This window comes from Felis catus, chromosome E3 (genome assembly GCF_018350175.1).
Source record: "Felis catus isolate Fca126 chromosome E3, F.catus_Fca126_mat1.0, whole genome shotgun sequence".
Taxonomy (NCBI): domain Eukaryota; kingdom Metazoa; phylum Chordata; class Mammalia; order Carnivora; family Felidae; genus Felis; species Felis catus.
In genome coordinates, this window is record NC_058383.1 from 3,947,136 (window position 1) to 3,969,782 (window position 22,647).

The following is a 22,647-nucleotide window of genomic DNA, read 5'->3' on the forward strand; positions in this document are numbered from 1 at the left end:
ACTCTTGTCCTGCACCTGGCCGGCCGCCGCATGCGGGGAGCCAACCGTCCCACCGGCCCGCGGGTGGGGAGCACTGTGCCCTCCGGCGGTAGAGCTGAGCTGCACTTAATGGATATACGCAGGCGCCCGCCCCACACCTGACTCGGATTCTGTACATGACGAGCATCTGGACGTGAACGGATACGTAACGGCACGAGACTGCGGGGCCTGGAGATGGCTGGAGCCTTTTGCCCACGGACGTAGCTGTGGATCTCGGCCAGCCCGGCCCAGGATGAGCCAGCCCCCGTGACCGGGCCCTCATGTAATCACCTCCTCAGGGCGTGGGAGGGACCTGTCAAGGTGGAAGCCATTGTGCCGCTGTTGAGGCTTTGTTTTTCTATGGCAAAAGAGGTTTTTGCAGATGTAACTCGTTTCATTAATCAGTTCGCTTTGGGGTCAAAGGGAGATTACCCAGGTGGGCTTACTTTAAGCACATGAGCCTTTACGAGTGGTGAGGAAGTCAAAGACTCGCGGAAGGGAGTAGCCAATGCCACGCTGTTGGCCTGAAAGGGCGGGGGGTGGTTAGGGTTTCCAGCAGGGGGACAAGAACCTCAGTCCTCTAACCACGAGGAGCTGAACTCTGCCAACAGTAAGGCTGAGCCTCCTGACAAGAACTCGGCCTGGCTGACACCTCGGATTCAACCTTGGGATACCCGGAGACTCCAGCCAGGCCACGCGGACTCGACCCGTGAGCTGAGCAGTGTGTGTCGTTTAAAGCTGCTGTGTTTGCGGTCATTTATCACATGGCAAGAGGAAACTAATACACGCACGTACTAGGATGTCAACACGAAATCAGGAGGGGTCAGAATGGCAGAGGCACTGATATGGCAGAGAGCCGAACGCCGTGGTAAAGAAAAAAATGTTTGCATCATATGAACTCATTTGCGTAAAGTTAAATGCAAGTGTATTGTTAGGTTAAGAGAAGTGCTCGTTCCCTAAAATCCAGCAGTCTAATCAGGATTAGTCAGCTGAACATTCCCACTGAAAACAACCAACACTGGCCGTATGAGGCATAAACGACAGCGAAAGAAACCATTAGGCCAAAATCTGAAAGGAGAGAACCCAGAGGTAGGAGTTGTGCTTGTCTGGGAAAACCCTAGCTGGTTCCGGGGAAAGAGAACCGTGGTACCGCGAGAAATCAAAGCCCTGGGCTCGCCACGCACGAGAGCCTACGGGAGGCCCTCCCTCGTTTCCCGTCCTTCCCTTCTCTGGTTCTGATACGAAGTTTTCTTGGTTTCATAAACTGCTGCTGCTTTTTCTGTTCTCTGGAATAGTCTGAGGTGCAGTGTTGGAATAATCTGTCCTTGAGCATGAGGAAGAACTGGCCTGGACAGCCTTCGGGGCTGGTGTTTTCACGGTTCTGTCTGGTTTGGGTGCATGCTTGAATGGCTCACACACACTGTCGAGGAGACTGTTCAAGTTTTGGCCTTTCTTGAGTGCGTTCTGGTAGGCTGTATCCTTGCTAGGAGATTGCCCGTTGCATGTTAAGTTTTTTAATTTACTAGCAAAAAGCTATCTGTAAGATCCTTTTTTAAAACAAATATATTTTTGAGAGAGACACACACACAGAATCCAAAGCAGGTTCCAGGCTCCAAGCTGTCAGCACAGAGCCCAATGCAGGACTTGAACCCACAAATCATGACCTGAGCCACCCAGGCACCCCCTTTTTTAAATACCCCTAGTGTAATTGTCGCTATCCCCTCTTACACCTGAGATTGTTCATGTACCATCTTGACTTTTCCTCCTCAGTCTTGCCAGTTTTGGGTAGTCCTTTCAAAGATACCACTTTTCATTTTATTGATCCTGTCTCCTGCATGTGTTCTGCTCTATATTGTTTCCTGTCTTCTCTCATGGAGTTCATTAGCTATATATTTTGACCTAATCAAGTAGGCAGGTAGCTCATTGGTTTTCAGTCTTTATTTTCTCGTATGAGCATTTAAAGCTTCAGCCCTCCTCTAAATCCCAGATCAGCTGCCTCCCCCAAGTTCTGGTTCACATTCAAGTCTTGGATCCCTGAGTTGCTTGGACTTGTTTGAAGTTGTATGTATCTGAGGGCTGTGTAAGAGTCGGCTATCACTGCCTGTCAGTATCCATTCTTTCCGCCTTCCTAACGGCATGACGTGAGGAACGACGAGGCAATGTGCCCAGTCACAAAAACCACCTTTCCGGGTCTCTCTTGCAGACTGGCGTGGCCATGCGGCTAAGGCGCAGTCAGCGAGAGATGAGGGAGTGTTCCCGCTGGGACTTCTAGGAAAGCGCCGCGGAAGGAGCACACGGTTTGCGGGGACACCTTTGCCTGGCCCCCTCTTCCTGCCTTCCTGCCCTAAAGGCAGATGTGATGGCAGCGGCCCCGCAAGCATCCTGCATTTGAGGGGATCTTCCGGCCTGAAGGCGTGAACTGGAATGGCGGGGAGGGCTGGCCACGGAAGGAGTCACGGGTCCCCGGTGACCTGGAAAGCCACCCTATGGGCCCTGAACCTACCACTGCTGTATCGCCAAAGAAAAGAAACCTGCATTGGGTTCAGCGTCGGTTACCTGGCCAAATGCAGTTCCTAATTAATACAGAGGCTGCCAAGACCCCACTTGGGACCGGTTTTTTGATCGTGGAAGATTTCACCTATACGAAAGCATTTATAACTTAGACTAATAATAAAATGCACCCCACTTCATCCACCATCCAACTTGAAAAAGGCGGAACCCTTCCGGGCTCCCTGTGTTCTCGAAACTACGCCTCCCCGCCTGCTCCCCAGCTCTCACCCCGCCAAAAGGAACCCCTGTTCTGGATTCTGTGTTCAACATTCCCTTATTTTTCATTGGTGGTTAGACCACACATTTTGGTAACCCCAAGTTACACTGCTCTGTTTTGCTTATATCACACTATTTCTCTGCTGTTTGCTTTTTTCCTCAACCGTACGAGACACACCCATGTTGATGTTCGTAGCTGTGGTTCATTTAATCTCGCAGCTCCGTACCGTTTATTGCACAAACACAACACTATCCGTCCCTCCGTTTTTGGTTTTTGGGTTATTTCAAGCTCTAAGCTATTACAAAATGCTGATCCCGACACCCCTGTACTCGTTTCCTGGTGACCCATGGGACAGAGTCTTCAGGAGAAGGCTTCCTCTGACACCATGACATACGCAGACCGTGACATTTACGTGCACACCGGAGGTAACGTGGAGGGGTGCACAGTTCTGCATGCAGCTGCAGAGGGGGCCCAGAGCATGGCTCCTCGAAGGCTCGGGGGACCAGTAAAATGAAGCACATTGGTGCCCCACAGTATGGTGGCAGAGGCACGCAAGCCGGACAATGGTGCCAGATGAGTCCAAATGGTCTCCCACGGCTCCCAAGGGGGACAAGGTACTTCCGGCTCTCACGGTGCTCTTGGAGCACCCCCCTCCTCCTCCTCCACAACCTGGATGTTGTTAGACTCTCTTTTTTTGTTGTTTATTTCGGGGGGGGGGGGCGGCAGGGGCAGAGAGAGGGAGACACAGAATCCGAAGCAGGCTCCAGCCTCTGAGCTGTCAGCACAGAGCCCGACTCAAGGCTCAAACTCACGAACCGAGAGATCGTGACCTGAGCTGAACCCAAGCTGAACCAACTGAGCCACCCGGGTGCCCCTAGACCTACCTTCTATGCTCTTAATTCACGTTTCCTCACTGCTAATGCGATGGGGTATCTTGTACTTCCTGTCTATTCCTACCTCCTCTTCTGAGGCGGCTATGCGCCTCTTTTGCCCGTGTTTTATCGAGCTGATTTTCTTAAACAGCTTGTTCCTGGCATCCTTGATCTATTCCAGACAGTAATCATTTGTCAGTTGTATATATTATAAAATCTTCCCACGTTAGCCTATTTTTCACTTTTCACTGTTCATTATTTGATACAATTAAAGAGATCCATCCGTCTCTTCGTGGTTTGAGCTTTTTGTGTGCCTTCCTCAGGAAGTTCTTCTCTAGGCTTTTTGTTATTGAATAAAAAAAAACCGGTTTTGTAGTCAGAGAACATGCTCTATGAATCAGGTAATTTGCAATATGCTGAATCTTACTTTCTGATCCAGTAGGAGGGTAACTTTTACACATCCCAGTGTTTATTTGAGAGTAAGATGCACTTTCCAATTGTTGGGTGGAGGGTGCTGGAATAAATGTCCAACAGATAAGGAATGACAGACGCCGGCCAGGGGGATGGGTAACAAATCCAAGCCCCGGCCATCTGTTTACATATTGTCTCTGGCTGCTTTCACACCACAACGGCGGAGTTAAGTAGGTGAGACAGAGACCATATGGCCTCCCAAAGCTGAAAATATTTACTCTCTGGCCCTTTACAGGAAAAGCTTGCCAGCCTCTGTTGTGTTCAGAACGGTTTCCCTAGTTCTTTTTTTTTTGTTTTTGTTTTCTTTTTTGGTCTGCTTGGTATCAATTGATGAAAGAGCCATTTTTAAATCTAAGACAACAACACTTTTGGCAATTTCTCCCAATCCTCGCTTGTGATGTTACTTTACGTTAAGGCGAATTTATTAGACGCAAATGAGTTTTAAATTGCTCTATTTTCCTGGTACATGACTTATTAATTAAGTGTATCAGCATCATTAAAGCAGTGGTCACTTTTGTCCCTAGTAATTACTTCTCTGAAATCGGTGTGGATGATCTCATCACTACAACAGTTTCTTGTTGTTAGCATATCTGTTTCCCGTTCTTTTATGTCTTATATTTTGGATGTGTCTCCCATAACTAGCACACGGCTGCACTCGGTTTTCCCATGCATCCTGACCTTTTTAGTCAGAAAGTCTGGTCCATTTGTTATATACGGCGATGTGGATTTGGTTACATTTCTACCACCTTAGACGATACAGTATGTTCTTTTTACCTATCTTTTTCTATACTTCTCCTCCCCGCTTCTTTCCCCTGTCCCCCTTTTTTTTCTGAAGTTTATTTTGAGAGAGAGGGAGACAGAGAGAGCAGAGGAGGGGCAGAGAGAGAAGGAGACAGAGAATCCCAAGTAGGCCCCACTCAGAGCCCGATGCGGGGCTCAATCTCACAACCGTGAGATCACAACCGGAGCCTATTATCAAGAGCCTGAGCCAACCAGGCGCCCCTTTCCTGCCTGTTTTTGATTAGAGTTTTTTCACTCCGTTTTTTACCTGACTGAAGTTTTAACTCTTTCAAATGTTCCCCTCACGTTGTAACATCAATTCTAGCCTTAATAAAGTAAAAAAATCTCCTCAGTGTCTTTACCCTCCTCCGCAACGATGTAAGAGCATCTGAACTCTGTCAGATTTCAACCCCTCTGCTTGCTTCTTTGCTATTTATTTTTATTGTTTTTAATGGAGAAATACATCATCTGTTTTCAAAATAGTGCTCGAAAAATACAAGGGGTACAGGTGCTATAAAACAAAGCAAACTCCCATCGTGAGACACTACGTACATCATGTGAAGAAAAAAAAAAAAAAAAACTAGTCCAATATTCAGGTAATGAAAACTAGAAAGTTCCCAGTTTCCAGCTTGGTTAATTATAGTTACGTGAAACACTTAATAAACTACTTTTCCCCTATGTGTTAACGAAATGACAAGACAAAATTCGCGCCTGGCAGTTCCAACCTGACCCCACAGCTACCTGAAATACAGAGTTACTGTGCACACTCCACCTGACCTAGGGTGCCGGAAGGGTAAAGGACTTGACAGGGCAGACGTGGAAACCAGGAACGCTGTGTACTTGACATCACAAAGTAAGGGTGAAAAGAAATCCTCAGTTACTGCAGAGCCTAAAGGGAAGACTAATCCAACCTTGGAAAGTGAATCTAGAAGGACAGGGGAAGGGCGTAAGAAATTATAGTTGAGTATGAAAAATGCACGTGTGGTAGAAAGGGACATGGCTGGGGGAGGCCGGAATCAGGACAGGCTAACTGGAAAACCTGTCAGGCTCACTGTGTCCAGATTAAGGCAGACTACGTTTCCATTCATCTACATCTGGCCTGTTCATGTTTCCCAAACATGGATGTTCTGCTGCTTAATTATGAGTGGTCTTTTTTTTTTTTTTTAATTTAAGGAAGGTATTCCTAATCTCTTATAGGATAAAACGAAAACAGAAAGCTGACTAGATGTCAAGTGCTTGCTAGAAATTATTTTTTACATCTTAACATGTAAAAATTAACTGATGAATTTTAGTGAGTCCTTTAAAAATAAAAATTGGTTTAAATATTTGGGGGAAATGGCTTTTCGCTTACATGTTAAAATTGGAAATTAACTTTAGCACAAACAGATAGTCTGTGGAGCAAAGAAAATTTCCCATACGTAGAGCTCGTTTGAGCCATCCAGGGCCAATAACGTGTCTCCCAATTCGCTACTTTTAGGAAAGTTTTAGTAAAATATTAGCCATGGAGCCAAAATCCAGTGTTTTGTGCCACGAGGGCACAGGACTGTTGGCTTCATATCACGGCTAAGAATATACTAGCATTCCAGGTATTTTCATTAATCTGCATACAAGCATGCTTTGTGCATACAAGCAAAGAGAACAGAGGCAGGGTGAGGGGAGAGGCAAAAAACTTTTCTGTTTGAGGAAAAATGATTAAGGGCAAGAGACTAGGGAGCTTTGTTAGCTCTGAGACTGTATTTGCCGTTTGCTGATTGTATGCACTCTAAAACAATTGTACAGATAAAACCAATATATCATTTCTTGATTGTGTCCCAGCAAAACCAAAGACTATCTACTGCTTCAACGTCAAATATATACCCTGTGCGTTGACATTTCACTTTTAAAGGGTTATGGCTACCTCACAGAGACCGAATTAGATGTACTTTTACACTTTTTCTGAAGTTTAGTACACACTGCACCACGGCATCCCATCTGACGATTAATAATGAAGAAAACTCTTCAGGAAAAAACTAGAATTCATCAAGCTGGAAAACTTAAAATTAGTTCTACTTTCTAATAGAAATATACATACAGTGCATCATCAGTATAAGGAATTCTGATACCAATTTGTATTGCAACTTTTCCCCAACAATGCATCAAACATAAATCCAGTCCAGATGTGAGGCACGGGGTTGCCAGCTGAAGGGGTTTTTTGTTTTTTGTTTTTTTTTTTCTCTTTATGGGCACTAGTCCTTTAAAGTAGTTGCTACAACTGCTGCTGACACATTAATAACAGTTCTAGCTTCACCTACTAACCTGGACTTCTGATCAAGATTAGCCAAGTAAAGGAAGTTACCAAATAAGGCTAAATCTATTTTGAGTCAAATCTCGTTTGGTACCCTTCATTCTCTTCCTGTGGCCTTTGAAGACAACAGGTTGAGTTGGCAGATATTGTTTACGGACCCTGGAGGTTGTTTTTGTCAGTTCAGTCCGTCTTACTGAATTCTTGGTAACAGGAGCAGGATTTGCAGGAAGAGCAGAGATACTGAAAAGTTCTGTACTGGATGTTTTCCAGATGGCCAGCCACTATCTGAATGGTTTCTAGTGGAGTTATACTGTCTCTTTAGGAGACTGTTCCTCTTCTTTTAGTCGCTTTGGTCCTTTCTGAGGTGAGAACGTCTGCTAGACTCCCACTAGAGGATTAGCTATGTTTGTTGCAGTGCTCCCTGAAGGCCTGGGCGGATGATTTACCAGACGTGTAGAAGAAACAACTCTGGCAACTGTGGGCTTTGGTGGTGGACAAAGGGCTGGTTGTGAGGCAGCCTGAGGAATGCTTTCCCCCGACGCACCCAGGCTTTCACTGGGATTCGCTTGCTGCAAGGAAACTTCAGTAACTTGCACATTGGTCACAGATGCCACCATTATGGCAGGAGCAGGACTGTTTCTGCCCTGACAGCTGCCAGTCGTCGGGCCGGTCTTCATAATGCTAGTAGGCGAAGGCACAGACATGCCGTCTTCACTGTCTACAGAGAAGTCGAGGCTGTTGTCATTCAAAGCTGTCAAAGTGACACCTTCCGCTGAATGTGCTTTCTTTTTCTGAAGCACTTGATTAGGTAGTAGTTGATGAAGTTCCTTTCTTCTTAAATGCATTGCAGCAATTTTCATATCTACCTCAAACATCTTAGTATTTATTGCTTGCCTATAAACCGTATCCGTGAAAGACTGGATATCATAGGTGAGATCAATACTGAGAACGTCAGAGTTTTCCGGCTTTTTTAACACTAACCCAATCACCCACATCGTGCGAAATTCCTCCCTGTCCGGATTTTCTTTAGGAGCTGGAAATGACTGAGGATTCACATGCGCCAGAGTAATAAATTCATTCTTCTCCAAGCTCCCAACCAGGATTCGGATTTTTGATTCCACCAAGCCCACCCACTCTAGATGTTGTTTTTCTGTTGGTGCACTTGCTAGAAGTACAATATAATGCTTGTACTTTTGAAAGAAGCTTGGAGCTTCAAAAAGCTTGGACCACTCTGCCTTACTCAGCAAAATTTCATGTGTAATGGCCAGCCCTTGTTTAAACTCCTCAATCATGACCATCCTTGTTGAAACAGACACATTGTATGTGGAGTTCTGCTGTGGGTACGCTGGTGTGATTATGGGCATAAGATGGTACCTATCACTGGGATTTACTCTTGGGTCCCATACAGGCAAATTAAGGTTCTGTTCTTCAGGCTCTTTCAGTAGCACTGGATTTGGCCACTCCCATTCAGAAAACACCAAGAAAAACTTACGTACAAGAGTCGATGCTATTGCATTTGGATAGAGCTGGCAAGTTCTTGCCACTAGCATGGCCCAGGAAACACCTCCCAGGAAACCTAATATATTGGAATAGATATTGTGGCATTTGGCCCACAATTTGATAGCTCTCAGAGTTAACCTGAAGTTGTCAATGTCGGGTACCAGATGTAAAATTTCATCTGTCACCCGGCAACCGTTAAGGCTTCTTATGCATCTAATATCTAAATTTTTAAGCAGGCTGTCATCTCTTAGGTCCAAATCTTCTGGAATGGTCTGCAGCGCCAACCTTGCAAACAAAATATCAATCTCTATCCCATCAAAACACAGTTTAATAACTGGCACAAACGCCTCCTCAACAGCCCTTAAATCTTTCACTTCTTCGTGTAGTTTCAATTTATCATAGAACGAGGTGAAAAAGTCGCTTCGGTCAACATGTCTTGGAGCAACGCACAACGCATCGATATCGGCACCTTTCGTGTGTACTCCTAACCTGTAAGAGCCGAACGTAAAGATTTTCCCGCCAACATTTTCAATCACAGCTTGTGGAAGGCTCTTGCTTTCACTGATCTCCCGTATCCATTCCTTCACCAGATTATTTAATTTTTCCAAAATTAAAATCCTGCGCTGCAGTTCCTCTTCCTCTTCAAAAACCCCGAAGGGCTTCAGGGTTTCGATTAGCTTCTGGGTAAGTACGCAGTCAGTCTCCTTGGGGGCTGCTAAACTGATGGGGGAGGAGATGCCACAGCGCTTGGGCGGCGGCGGGGTCTGTTGTGATCCAGGGGTCGTCACCGGAAACGGCATCATCTCTAGCGCCGGCCCCGCCACGCCACTTCCCCCGCCACCGCGACCTCCGCCCGGGTCATGATCCGCTGAGGCGGGAGGGGCGGGGCTCCTGCCGGCCCGGGTCCAACCCGCTCCCGCTCCCTCTCCGCTCCCGCCGCTTCAAGCGCTTCTCTGCCTTCCCCTCAGCCCCAACATGGCGCCGGGGCCCTCGGCGCGGCGTTCTAGAACGGCCGCGCAGGCCACGCACGCCATGGCGCCTGCGCCGCGCGCAGAGCCCCACGGGAGTTGTAGTTTCGCGGGGGGGGGGGGGGTGGCAGCGCCTCGTCAGTACCGTTTACGCACACCTACCACCTACCGCCCGAATCTCCAGTGCCTCGCACCTCAGATCTACTTCCTCTCCAGGAGCAGCTTCCGGGGGGCCTCCGCCCTAACGCACGTCCTTCGGAAACGCCTCGCGGTCAGGGTCTGCTGCTGCCAAGCGTCCCTTTGCGTCCTCCCTGGCCAGGTGCCTGCCTGGGGGCTTAGCGGTGTCGGCACCTCGGGGTCGACGGTTCTGTTCTTTCCAGCCTTGAAGGTCCTCCGCGCCGCCTCTGCTTTCCACGGCTTCTGTTGAGAAGTCTGCAGTCCGGCCGACCCGCTCACCTGTCTTTCTGGCAGCGATACAGATCTTCCCTGCCCTCCACGTCCTGCGATACCGCCACCGGGTGTCGGGGGATAAACTTTTCCCTTATCTTATCGTACACGGTGATATCCGAACCGTAAGATGCGCGGTTTTCGTCTCATGACCCCAGGAAGATTCTCAGGCATGTCCTTGGAGTATGCCCTCCCCACCACCGATGCGCTTCATGCGGACACGTGATGGACTCTCTCATTGGGCTCTCCATGTCTCCCGCCTCCCCTTTCTTCCCGGGCGATGCCGGGTCTACCTCTCAGTTCTCTGATTGAGTTGCAGTTAGTCTGCTGTTTAAGCCGTCCCTGAAGTATCCATTTCAATACTTTTTTATAGTTTATTTACTTTGGGGGGGGGGGGGGAGTGCGCACACACGAGTGGGAGAGGGGCGGAGGGAGAGAGACAGAATCCCAAGCAGGCTCTGGGCTGATGGCATGGAGCCCCATGTGGTGCTCAAACCCATGAATCGAGAGATCATGACCTGAGCCGAAGCCAAGAGGCCAGTGCTTGACCAACTGAGCCACCCAGGTCCCCCTCAATACTTAACATCTTTAATCACCAGAAGCATTATCTTGTTCTTTTCCAAATCTTTCCAGCCTCTTTGGAAGACATTCTGTTCTTTCCCGTTCTCTTCCTACCTTTTATTCATTGAACACTAACCTTACTTAATATTCTATAACTAACGGTTCCTACTCTTAATATTCCTGATAATCTGATTCTAGCTTGTTTTCTACCAACTCAGGCCAACATCATTTCACGTGTCTTGTAATTTTGGGACTGTGAGCTCATCTCTGGTGAGGCTTGGGATGCCTGTGTGGATGTCCTCTCAAAGAGGATTTGCTTTGTTTCTATCAGATGTCTTTGTACGTTATCAAATTGTACAGTGTAATTTAATTCCTCTTCCAAGGACTAGCCAGATTACCAGAGTAGTGCGATTTTGAACCCCGAACACATGTGAGAGGAAAAGTATTTTTCCATTCTAGGGGAGTTTTCCCCACCCAGACACCAGGTCAAGAAAGAGAACTCTAGGGGCGCCTGGGTGGCCCATTCGGTTGAACGTCCGACTCGATTTCAGCTCAGGTCATGATCCCAGGGTCGTGGGCTTGAGCCACGTGTTGGGCTCCATACTGAGAATGGATCCTGCTTAAGATTCTCTTTCTCTCTTTCTCCCTCTGCCCCTCTCCCCCATTGTGTGCTCTCTGTCTCCCTCTAAAATAGTAAATAAATAAATAAAGAAATAAATAAATAAATAAATAGGGAATGAAGGAGGGAGGGAAGGAGGAAGGAAGGAAGGAAGGAGGGGAGGAAGGAAGGAGGGAGGAAGGGAAGGAAGGAAGGAGGGGAGGAAGGAGGGAGGGAGGGGTGGAAGAATGGAGGGAAGGAAGGAGGGAGGGAAGGAAGGGAAGAAGGAGACAGAGAGAGAAGGAAGGAAGGAGGGGAGGGAGGGAGGAAGGAAGGGAAAGAAGGAAGGAAGGAAGGGAAAGAAGGAAGGAAGGAGGGAGGGGAGGGAGGAAGGGAAGGAGGGAAGGAAGGGGAAGGGAGGGAAGGAAGGAGGGGAGGAAGGAAGGAGGGAGGGAAGGAAGAAAGGGAAGGAAGGGAAGAAGGAGGCAGGGAGGGAAGGAAGGGAGGAAGGAAGAAGGAAGGAGGGGAGGGAGGAAGGAAGGAAGGAGGGGAGGAAGGAAGGGAGGGAAGTAAGGAAGGAGGAGAGGAAGGGAGGGAAGGAAGAAAGGAAGGAGGAAAGGAAGGAAGGAAGGAGGGAGGAAGGAAGATAACACTTTGTCATCTCCTTTCACCAGGTAGCAGGTTCTTCCTACCCCATCTTTTCATTCAGCGTGTCACCCTTTGAGAGTTGCAACCATATCTGGGGGTTTCAGTTCCATTTCTCTACCTCTGTAGGTCCCGAAGCTCTGCCTCTTTCCTGGGCAGCTGCTAAAATAAAGGTTCTTGGTTACAAGGACTGGCAAATGCCTCCAGAGCCATGAGAGCTTTAGAATCAGTTAAGTTTCTGAGGTTTCAAAGTACCTCTTTGGGGGTTCTTTCAACCCTGCTGACCTACCTTATTTTCTTAGGCACTCGGCTTGGCATCTTAAAGGAGAATTTTTTTTTTATGTTTCAACCAACCCTTCCAGGTACTCTATACAGAAAGATTTTCTAGGGTAAGTAATCCCACGTATTACAAGAATAGAAGTACCTGGTTTTCAGCCCACTTCAATACGGCTTGCATGCTCCACATTCCAGCAGCACAGCTCTCAGTAAGGTCTTTGGTGACGGCCATGTCGTTGAATCCAATGGTCTACATTCTTTTGGTCTATGGTGGCCTCTTCTTGGCCTCCATGGCACCACACTCTTTGTCCCGCCTTGTGCATCTCTGGCCTCTCCTCAGCCTATAAGGCTATGACTTAGCCTCTAGAGTTGGTGTCACTCCAGTTTCCGTATCAAGCCCTCGTTTCTCCTTATCGCATATACATTCGCTGCCTAGATGATCTCAGTTTTCACAGCTTTAAATATCAACTATTTACGGCTTAATTCAAGTTTTTGTAACAGACTCTCTTCTAAGCTGCAGATGCATATTATCTGACTTCCTGTCTACCACCTCCATTGAATGTCTCAAACTTAACATAGTCCAAAGAGACCTCTTAGTCCTCCCTCCATAATTTGTTTCTCTCTCAGTAGTCACCGTTTAGGGCATGGCATCTCCATCCACCCAACTGGGCATACCAGAAACCTGGCAGTCATTCTCAACATCTCCCTCTTTCTCACACTCAACATCTAGTTCTTTACAAATATTAGTGATTCTGCCTCCAGAATATATCTGCAATTCATACACTTCTCTCTACGTGTTCCCTCCGAACTCTACTGGAGGCTACCACCAACTCTCATCTAGGTTCCTACAATAATCTAATCATCTCCTATTACTGACCTTTTCAGGTATTTTCTTTTTTTAAATATTTTTTTAGTATTTATTTCGTTTTGAGAGAGAGACAGACTGAGTGCCAGCGGGGTAGGGGCAGAGAGAGAGGGAGACACAGAATCCGAAGCAGGCCCCAGGCTCCGAGCTGTCCGCACAGAGCCCGACGCGGGGCTCAAACTCCCGAACTGTGAGATCGTGACCCGAGCCGAAGTCAGTTGCCCCACTGACTGAGCCACCCAGGCGCCCCTCAAGTATTTTCTGCCTGGGAGCCAGAGTGGTATTTTAACCCCTTCGGGGCCTCCCATTATACCTAGTCTAAATCTAAAATACCCAACGACCCAAGCTTGTCTGTCTTTCCCCTGACCATCTCCCCAGCCCCACTGCCCACGGCTCCCCCCACGCTCCGGCCACACGGGCCTCCTTTCAGTGCCGTGAATTTGCTTCATTCTCTCTCCTCCTGGAGTCTGTACACAGCTGTTCCCTCTGCCCAGAGAGCTCTTCCCGCCCCACCAGGTATCTGCTGCCCTTCACCCGGTTAATGTGTCGTCATCTTTAAGACTGGCTTACATTTTACCTCCTCAGTGAGAATTTCCCTAACCTTCGTGCGAAATTAGCTCATGTGCTTTTGTTCCGTAGCACATACCACAGTGTGTAAGTATGGTTTTCGTGTGATTATTTCTTGGTCTTTACTTCCCACTAGACTCTTAAGCTCCATGAGAACACAACCTCTCTGTTTTGTCAACTGCTATATATCCAGCACCTAACAGAGTAGCGCCCAACAAATATGTGCTGACAAATTAGTGAATGAGCACAAAAAATAAAATTCTTTCTCCTTCGAGTCACTGGCTGATCAATATCCAGAAGACGCAGTTCTTGAATTTTGATTAGGTAGAGGCCGGTTTCAAACGTACACACTGGGAAATCATCGTGCGACTCAGTTCACAGTTACTCAGACCAGTTGGCTACAGGGACTTTCTACAGCTGTGTGACTCGAGGACCCTTGCTACATTAACACTACAGCACCTTTTGACTTAAGAGCGATTCCAAGGGAGATTTCTGTGGGCCGGGGGCTCATACTCCGTGCCTAAGGATGCGGAAGGACCACACAAGAGAGCACACCATCGTCATGGCAGCCTTTCTGGAGAAGCTGCTGTCCGTCAGCGCTTAGTGGATACATCTGTAATCCAGAAATTCCATTCCCGGGAGAATGCCCTCCGAGGACTCTGCACAGACCCTCAACAGGGTGGGAGCGCCAGTGTTTGTAGTGGGAAGAAGCTGGATGTGACCTGAGTGCCCGTGATTAGGGGAGTGGATAAGGTGGCTTATGTAGGCGATGGAAAACCAGGTCTGAGTGAAATTTACAGCACCACAGGTAGACCTTAATCTTATTATACACGGTCCTCAGTTGAAGAGAAAGTTTAAGCTCTGATACAGTCAAATCCATCTACCTCTTCCCCTTATGGTTTGTGCCTTTTAAGCCTTCTCTATGAAATCTTTCTTCTTTTGGCTGAAGCCAGTCATCCCAACACCGTTTATAAAACCCTTTCCCCACAATCTGTGACGCGATCTACACTGTGCCAAATTCCCACCGGGTCAGTCAACACAGGTCTGCCTCTGCCTTCTCTACTCTGTTCCTTCCGTCGGCTTGGATGTTCCTGTCCACAGACCACATGCCTTCAGTTACCACGACTTTATCACCTATCTCAGAGCTTAGGAGATCAATACCCCCTACCCTGCTCATCCTGTTCAGACCTATCTCGGGCATTCGAGAACCGGTATTCTTTCACAAAGATGGACTCAGTCTCTGCAAGGACAGCACAGCAAAGAAGGTGGACTTGGGCCTCATTTACTGCTGTCACTCTGGACACATCTGAATGTGTGTCCCAGACCTCAGCGAACATTTCTGCCACGTCAACCTTCAGAAGGAAGAAAAGATAGTTGGCTAGCATTCTCTGTTTACGTGAGTATATCATCTAAAACCCTGAGAGGGGGCGCCTGGGTGGCCCAGTGGGTTAAGCGTCTAACACTTGATTTCGGCTCAGGTCACGATCTCACGGTTCGTGAGTTCAGGCCCTCCCTCCACCCTGTCAGGCTCCATGCTGAGTGTGGAGGCTGCCTAAGAGTCTCTCTCTCCCTCTCCCTCTGCCCCTCCTGCAACTGCGCTTACTCTCTCCCTAAACAAACAAACAAATAAATAAATCCATGAGATATGTGATATAAATATATGTGATTTAAATATATCCCCCAAAATCTTTCCCCAAAATTATAAGTCACTTTTGGGAACCAACAGATACGAACACGGTTTAAGTGGTAATAAAACATAGTGGTTAATATGTTAATACTTCTTGGAAATGCTTCACACGGTTAACCCAAGTGAGGTCTCTCTTGCCGTGTAACCAAATGCAAAATTTTGCTTTTATACCTGCCTCCTTCAAGACCACTTTCAAGAGGCTGATTCATTTTACTGCGGTTTGGTACAACACAGAAGGGCCTCAAGAACCAGGTGGATTTGTTGTACTAGTTAGACAGCAAATGCTGGCTAAATGAGTGGTTTTATTTTTTTTTTTTTCTTTTTAAATTTTTTTTTTCAACGTTTATTTATTTTTGGGACAGAGAGAGACAGAGCACGAACGGGGGAGGGGCAGAGAGAGAGGGAGACACAGAATCGGAAACAGGCTCCAGGCTCCAGGCTCCCAGCCATCAGCCCAGAGCCCGACGCGGGGCTCGAACTCACGGAGCGCGAGATCGTGACCTGGCTGAAGTCGGACGCTTAACCGACTGCGCCACCCAGGCGCCCCCTAAATGAGTGGTTTTAAATCTACTTCTAGACTTTTAAAATCAGTTTCACCAAAACTATGAAGAGGTTTTAGGAAATCTGAGTTCAGTGCTGTTCAGTTCACGGAATCGCTAGTTATTCGTGCCAACCAATAAACATCCGCTCTCACCTTGGGAGCATCCCGTCTGGGGGCCAAATGTGAAGAAAGGTGGAGGCCTGTGGCTCCGAGGGGCTGACAGGTGTCTGGTATTCTCTCTCATCCCCTCAACCTGACACCTAATCCCTTCCGGCCCAACCCCCCAGGAGGGCCTGCACCCCCCACAGGCACGCACTTCCCTCATTGGCTAAATCCCTTCCCTGCCCCGTCCACACCGGCCCTCCCCAGCCGGTTCCTCTTACGCGTCACATCTTCCGAATGTTTTATGCCTGCTCTGCCCTCCCCCTGTGTTTGCTGTGGGAAGCACGGAGCACCTGACTTGGGAGGCTCCTCGTAGGACGAGGTGGCAAGTCCCGGGGAAGGGGGTGGTGCCGCTAGCCAGGCCCCGGGGGGGGGGGGGGGGGGGGGGGGGGGGGGGCGCCACCCAGTTTCCTGGAACAGGGCCGGGAAGCTGCCTCTGCCGCTGCGCTTCTCTGTGATGCTGAAGACTTAACTTAAAAACAAAAAAAAATCTATGCAGTGAATTAAAGGATAAGATGGGCTGTGAGCAGCTAACCATTCAATTTTATGTTCTCTCTGAATTAAAAATCCTCAAAAATGTCTTTTAAGCTCAATTACTTTTCTACTTTTAGATTGATGAGGAAAGTTAGGGGTTGTCTCGCTTTCTACCAAACCACATAAGATAAATGCTGCCCACAATGAGTCCATCACCTCAAATACGCTCAAAGAGTCTCACTCAAGACCCACAAGGCGATTCCTCCTAAAATAAAAGGAGAAGAAAATCCAGATCGCCTCCTTCATCCTGAGAGAAGTTATTAAAGATCAGATCCACGGCGAAAGAAAAAACGTCAAAAGCACAGAGAGGTCGGGGGACGTGTGAGGACAGAATTCACAGTGCACAATCGGTGGGTGGAGACAGCAGAGGGCCCCCCTGAAGCCTCAACATCCCTGTCTGTCACCGGAGCCGAGGCCCTGCCTGCCCATCCATGGAGGAGAAGGTGGGAGGAACCACATACTCAGAGTCAGGTGCTCAGAGACGACCTCTCCACCACCCCCGGCCACTCCAGCTGGGCCTAAAGGAGAAAGGAGTGTGGCGGGCTGCACGCTCAGGTACCCGAGGGACACACTCCCAGTCGCTCGAAGCCACAGCTGGCACTAGTGGACTGCCACGCCGTCGGAACACCACCCTCTCGCCGCCCCGTCTCCAACCCCTAGCAAAGAAAACGGATGGGGCGCCCGGCTGGCTCAGTCGGTTGGGCGTCCGACTTCGGCTCAAGTCACGATCTCACGGTTCATGGGTTCGAGCCCCATGTCAGGCTCTGTGCTGACAGCTCGGAGCCTGGGGCCCGCTTCGGATTCTGCATCTCCCTCTCTCTCTCTGCCCCTCCCCTGCTCGCACTGGCTCGCTCACTCTCTCTCAAAAACACACACTAAAAAAATTTTAAAAAGAAAAGAAAATGGAGCCAAACTCTGGAGTCTTGAATGCACGTGGAAAGTGAAACTTGGGAGCTGGCTCTCCTTCCGTGCGTTAGTACTTCAGTGGGCTTTTAATGAGCACCTACTGTATGCCCCCATACCGTGTAGACGGTTAGTCACAAGCCCAGTGACAGAGGCAGAGATGCCTGGAATGGCGTGGCCTGCACACCTCGAGTCACAGTGGCTTCAGAAATGCTCCAAGCTGGCCTTCTTCTAAGAGGACACCCAAAGAAGAGAAGGAGACACCGCCTGCAGGGGACAGAACAATGCCAAGCCTCTGAGGGCCACGCAGGCCACACAGAAAAGGCATCCACAGACAGAAAAAGAAGCTCCATATGTCACCCTCAAGACACTGGGCTTTCAGGGCGCTGAGTCCTCAGGGAGCCCCGGGAGGGAGAGTGCGGCCTGAGGGTCACAAAGGCACGTGGCCGCTGGCCCCAACGGTGAGGCGCTCGGTGCAGCCGCTCCGTCCGGTTCAGTGGCTCTGTGTCCCGGCAAGTTTGCCCCCCCGGGCCACCTGGCAATGCCCAGAGACACGTTTGGTTGTCACGGTCGGCAGGGGTGCTGCTAGCATCCAGCGGGCAGAGGCCTGGAACGTCGCCGAATCCCCGCCGACGCGCACAGGTTGGCCCGCACAGCAAACTACTGAACTAACTTGTCCCTGAGGCCAAGGTTGAGAAATCGAAGCTGAACACACACTTCCGCCCTGGGGACGCAAACGCACCTTCTCTCTCGCCCTCCCCACGCCACTGACGAAGACCACGTGGCCCGGCTGTCACCCCACCCCGAAGCGCACAGAAGGGATTGTTGTCTCTGTCGGTGACGAGACACAGAGGCCTGTCAGTGCTCCCGGCCCTGGACACCAGCCTTCCGGGAAAACGCACACAAGAGGGGCCTCGCGGCGCCCCCCACGCCAGCCGCCCCCTCCCAGAGCAGACACACAGTATTTTGAGACTCTGGAAATCAGGGGAGCCGGCAGCTGCAAAAAGACAGTATTTATGGAAAACGAAACCCAAAGTGTCCGACTGCGTGACTACGGGTGCGTGACAAGGGTCCGAACGGGGAAGGAGAGCCCGTGGATCCTCGTTCCGGCGCCACGGGGAAACCTCTGGCACACCCTCCTTCGCCCCGGGATTGTGAGCGGACCCCAGCGAGCCTGCAGGAGAGGGGCCCGTGGGGGGTCCCCAGCACCCCGCACCCGCTCCCAGCAGCTCCTCAGCTCCAAAGAGCAGCCCGGAGGGGGCGTCGGCTCCGGCTTACTCCGAACCAGGACTAGGGAGCCCTGGCTCACTAGCGACCGGAGGAGTCCTTCACTGCGACAGTGCTCGGTCACCTGAAGCCAGAGAAGGCCAGCGTTAACTCCCGCGCACGCACGTACACACACACCTGCACACAGACACGCACACGCCTGCACACGTGCGCACACACACAGGCAGTCCCTTGCCTTTACCACCACTCTTTCCAGATGGCTCACTAGAATTGTAGGGTCAACCTCCCCCGCTCTTTGGGGGAAAAGACGCACAGAGAAGCCCTGGAGCGCTGCTCTGCGGTGGAATCACCACCGTCCCAGGCCCTAAAACGCTCCACCTCTGTGGGCGTTGATTTCACCACTGCAAATGCCACCACACAGCCTCGGCGCGGCACACAGGCCAGCCGGGCTCCCAGAGGACGGCCAGGCGCTGGGGGCGTCTCCCGAGCAGGGCAGACCCACAAGCTGGAGATTCTTTCTCGTTATCAGACTTGACACAGGAACACCAGGTCAACACCAAACTCCCCCTTCAGCTCCTCGGGGTCCGCTCGGACAGCTCAGCCTCTGCAGGCCTCACCGCACCATCTCTACCGTCGCTGGCAGGGGGACAGCACGGTCAGGAGGCCCCGCAGTCCCGGACCACGCCCCAAGGGAAAGCCAGCAGCAAAGGGTGATTCCCTGGGGTCCAGGAGGCCTGCTTCAGGCAGGTAACACAACCCGCCTCCGGCCCGGCCAAGTGTGTCCGTGAGACCGGTCCCATTCAATGGACTCTTTATTTGAAAGGTTTTGCAAAACCAATGCCAAGTTGAATAGGCCGTGGGCAATGCGGCCTTCTCTTGCCTCGACTGATGTAAAAGGAACACCGTCCGTAAGGGGTTGGTGAACAGGAGATAAAGACCCCCTTCCTACAGATGGCCTCTGGCCCCTGGTCCCCTCACCTGTGCAATACAGAGCAAGCTTTCCAACGTCCTAGCCGACACCCGGGGCCCAGAGACCCACGCGCTTTTGCCCTCCTTCCCGCAGAACAAACACCGAGCAGGACAATGACCACGAGCTGAACACCAGCGGCCTCTCAGCAGGTCTGCCTGGCCTCCTGGGGCATCTTCTGAATGACGGGGCCAGAGTGCGCTGGATCGAGGCAAGGCAGGGCCGGATGGAACGCCAGGCCCTGGGCCCACAGGGTGGGGACGTCAGGGTGCCGGGCCAGGGAGAGTTGACTGCAAAAATGTCAACTCCAGTTGGCGAGCTTTTTACTGCCGCCCCGTGCCAGCAACTCCAAATGGCATCAGCGATCAGATGTCCCCCCTGTCAGTAGGACCCCCAACTTCTGCCTATAAGCGCACAGGACAAACTGCTTACCACGTACAGGAAACGTCAACAATAATACACAACTCTAACTCCCTGAGCGTCTGCCAAGCACCATGCTAAGTGCTTTGCGTACATCGCTAACGCCCGTGACTGGGAAGTCACGCCCCCATTGTCCAGATCAGGAAACTGAGGCCACACGGGTGAAGTGATCTGCCCGAGGTAACAGAGGACCGCTGCTGCTGAATGCCAACCGCGGCACAGCCCTGGACTGTGGGACACGGAGGTCCCCATCAGGCCTGAGTGACCCCGGTCCCTGGAGTTCCACGGCTCATCTCCACACTGAAGGCACAGAGCAGGCCCCACGCCAGAAGCAGAACTAGAGAAAAGGAGCATTTGCAACCCCTCGGGGGCACACACAACAGGTCAGGAGTGCTCAAGGCCTCTTTCGATCCTGGGATATTGTGAAATCAAATGACAAGTCTCCTAAGGCCCTTAAACATCCTTCCGCTGAGGACCACAGAAGACAAGCCCCTTTTCTGCATAAAGCCACCATTTTCTACAAGAAATTAAGAAAAAGCCAACTATGATCTGAGATACACCGAAGAGTCTTCTGGCTTTGGAAGAAAATGATTTTTTATGGCGTTTACCTATTAAGATAATCAGTTCCTCTCCACCAGCTGAACCAGCCAAACACAGACGCAGAGCCCTGGCCCACAGGCCTCCAAGTGCCCCAGGCACCCCGTCACCTCTGGAGACCCTTCACACCTCCTTGTCCCTTCACTGGACTGTTCCAAAGACTCACCCCACACCTCGGGCACCGTGGGACTTCCCATAACCCTTCGGCCACCTGCGCAGCTGTGCACGGCTGTCTGCACCAAAGGACATGACTGGGGAGCTGGAACAAAGGAGGGACCTGCCCTATGACACTGCAAGACTCCATCAGGAGCCACCACAGCACGCGCACGTGTCCCGCAGTATAGACCAACTGCAGTCTCCACAGCAACTTTGATTAAGAAGTCCTCAAGGGGCGCCTGGGTGGCTCAGTCGGTGGGTGTCCGACTTCCGCTCAGGTCATGATCTCACGGTTCGTGAGTTCGAGCCTCGCGTCAGGCTCTGTGCTGACAGCTCAGAGCCTGGGGCCTGGTTCAGAGTCTGTGTCTCCCCCTCTCTCTGCCCCTCCCCTGCTCGCACTCTGTCTCTCTCTCAAAAATAAAGTAAACATTAAAAAAAAAAAAAAAAAAGTCCTCAGACGCCACGACAGACGAGTTTTCCCCCAAATGGATCCTGAGCCTCTGCCTTTTCATTCTCCCCTGACCAGCCCCTGCTCTTCCTGAACCTTCTCTCCTTCTCACCTGCCGTCATGGTGTCCACGTCCTTGGCTGCCAGCTCTTCCACGTCTGACCTCTTTCTCAGCTCAAACCTCCGGGACAAGCCCTCGCGGGGTTTCCATAATTCCTGGATCAGGAGGGGCTTCTCGTTGTCCCCAAACACCCGAAAGCCTTCGGCCCGCCACTGCTGCCCAGAGTCGCCGGCCTGGCCCACCACGTCGCACAGCACGTACTGGCTGGCGCACTCGGGGCTCAGGGCATAGCGCTCCAGGGCCTCCTTCACCAGCTCCTGGGCGCTGGACGTGCCCGTGGCCAGGACGCTTTTGTAGTGGGTGCCCGAGCAGACGCTGTCCCCGAACACCTTCAGGACCCCGGGGGCCGAGAGCTGGGTGGAGAGCTCCGCGGGGTCGTCGCTGGCGCCCAGGCTGGAAAAGGTGGTGTCCAGGTCGCGGTACTTGTAGCTCAGCGTCCGGGACAGCACGCTGGACAGCAGCTGGCTCTGCCGCTTTAGCTTGCTCTTGGTGGGTGGAGACATGATGAAGTGGGTCCCATAAAACATGGTGGGCCAGCCTTCATGGACAAGGACCGACGGCTCTGGCCGATGGCAGGGTAAAGGCCGTGTCCTGAGAGAAAAACGTAAGGCGGGTTAGCATCAACCATCATGAGCGACAAGAGGGAGCGAGGCTCGGCCACCCGGGGCCCGGGGCCGCAACGGAGCCGAGGGCATGCTACCTTCGGCCAAGTCTCCCCCTCACCCCCCCACCAAGCACCTGAGGCAGAATATGACCACAACCAGCAGGGACTGCAAGGAACTAAGCAGGTCTGAATGGCCCGAAGCACCCTTCAAGGAAAGCCGTTTCCAGGAAGCACGATGAGGTCACCAAAAGGTAAGACACACTCGGCTGCAGGGTTCTGGGCACATGCGTCCTGCACGGTAGGCAGCCAAGAAAGAGGGGCAGCGGGCGTGGGGATGAGAGCGCTTGCTTGCCTGGCAGAATCGCCACAGGGCTGGCCAGGTCTCGTGGGAGGCAGCCCACGGAGGGCAGCAAGCCTGATCTCCCAAGCCCAGCCTCTCCGCCACCGCAGCGTCTAACACGGGAAATTCATCGCAAGCACGTGGATATGGGAAAACAGGCAAAGTCGCAGGCACGTTAACAGAGTGGTAAGTGATCAGACATGCAAAACACAGACACCCCCCCCCCAAAATGCTGTCCCTCACTGGCCCTTGCCTGGCCCTACAACGTCCACACGACCACAGGGGACACAAAAGGGCTCTTCCAGAACCAGGGGAGGCATGA

The 22,647-nt window shown here is 50.9% G+C and overlaps 2 protein-coding genes across 2 annotated transcripts in view; both read right to left on the minus strand.

Moving 5' to 3' along the window:
* Nucleotides 1-22,647, minus strand: part of RADIL (Rap associating with DIL domain) — a 127,330-nt gene that overhangs the window by 41,584 nt on the left and 63,099 nt on the right. Inside the window, 1 exon segment of the mRNA XM_023246444.2 lies at nt 21,374-21,972. Coding sequence (XP_023102212.2) covers nt 21,374-21,972 — 599 coding nt within the window.
* PAPOLB (poly(A) polymerase beta) lies at nt 6,928-9,694 on the minus strand. The gene has a single exon (XM_011290434.4). The coding sequence runs from the start codon at nt 9,493-9,495 to the stop codon at nt 7,570-7,572; it is 1,926 nt and encodes a 641-aa protein (XP_011288736.2). The 5' UTR covers nt 9,496-9,694; the 3' UTR covers nt 6,928-7,569.

Bases quoted from the DNA above. Each gene is read 5' to 3' on its own strand.
- PAPOLB (XM_011290434.4), bottom strand. From the start codon at position 9,495: ATGATGCCGTTTCCGGTGACGACCCCTGGATCACAACAGACCCCGCCG.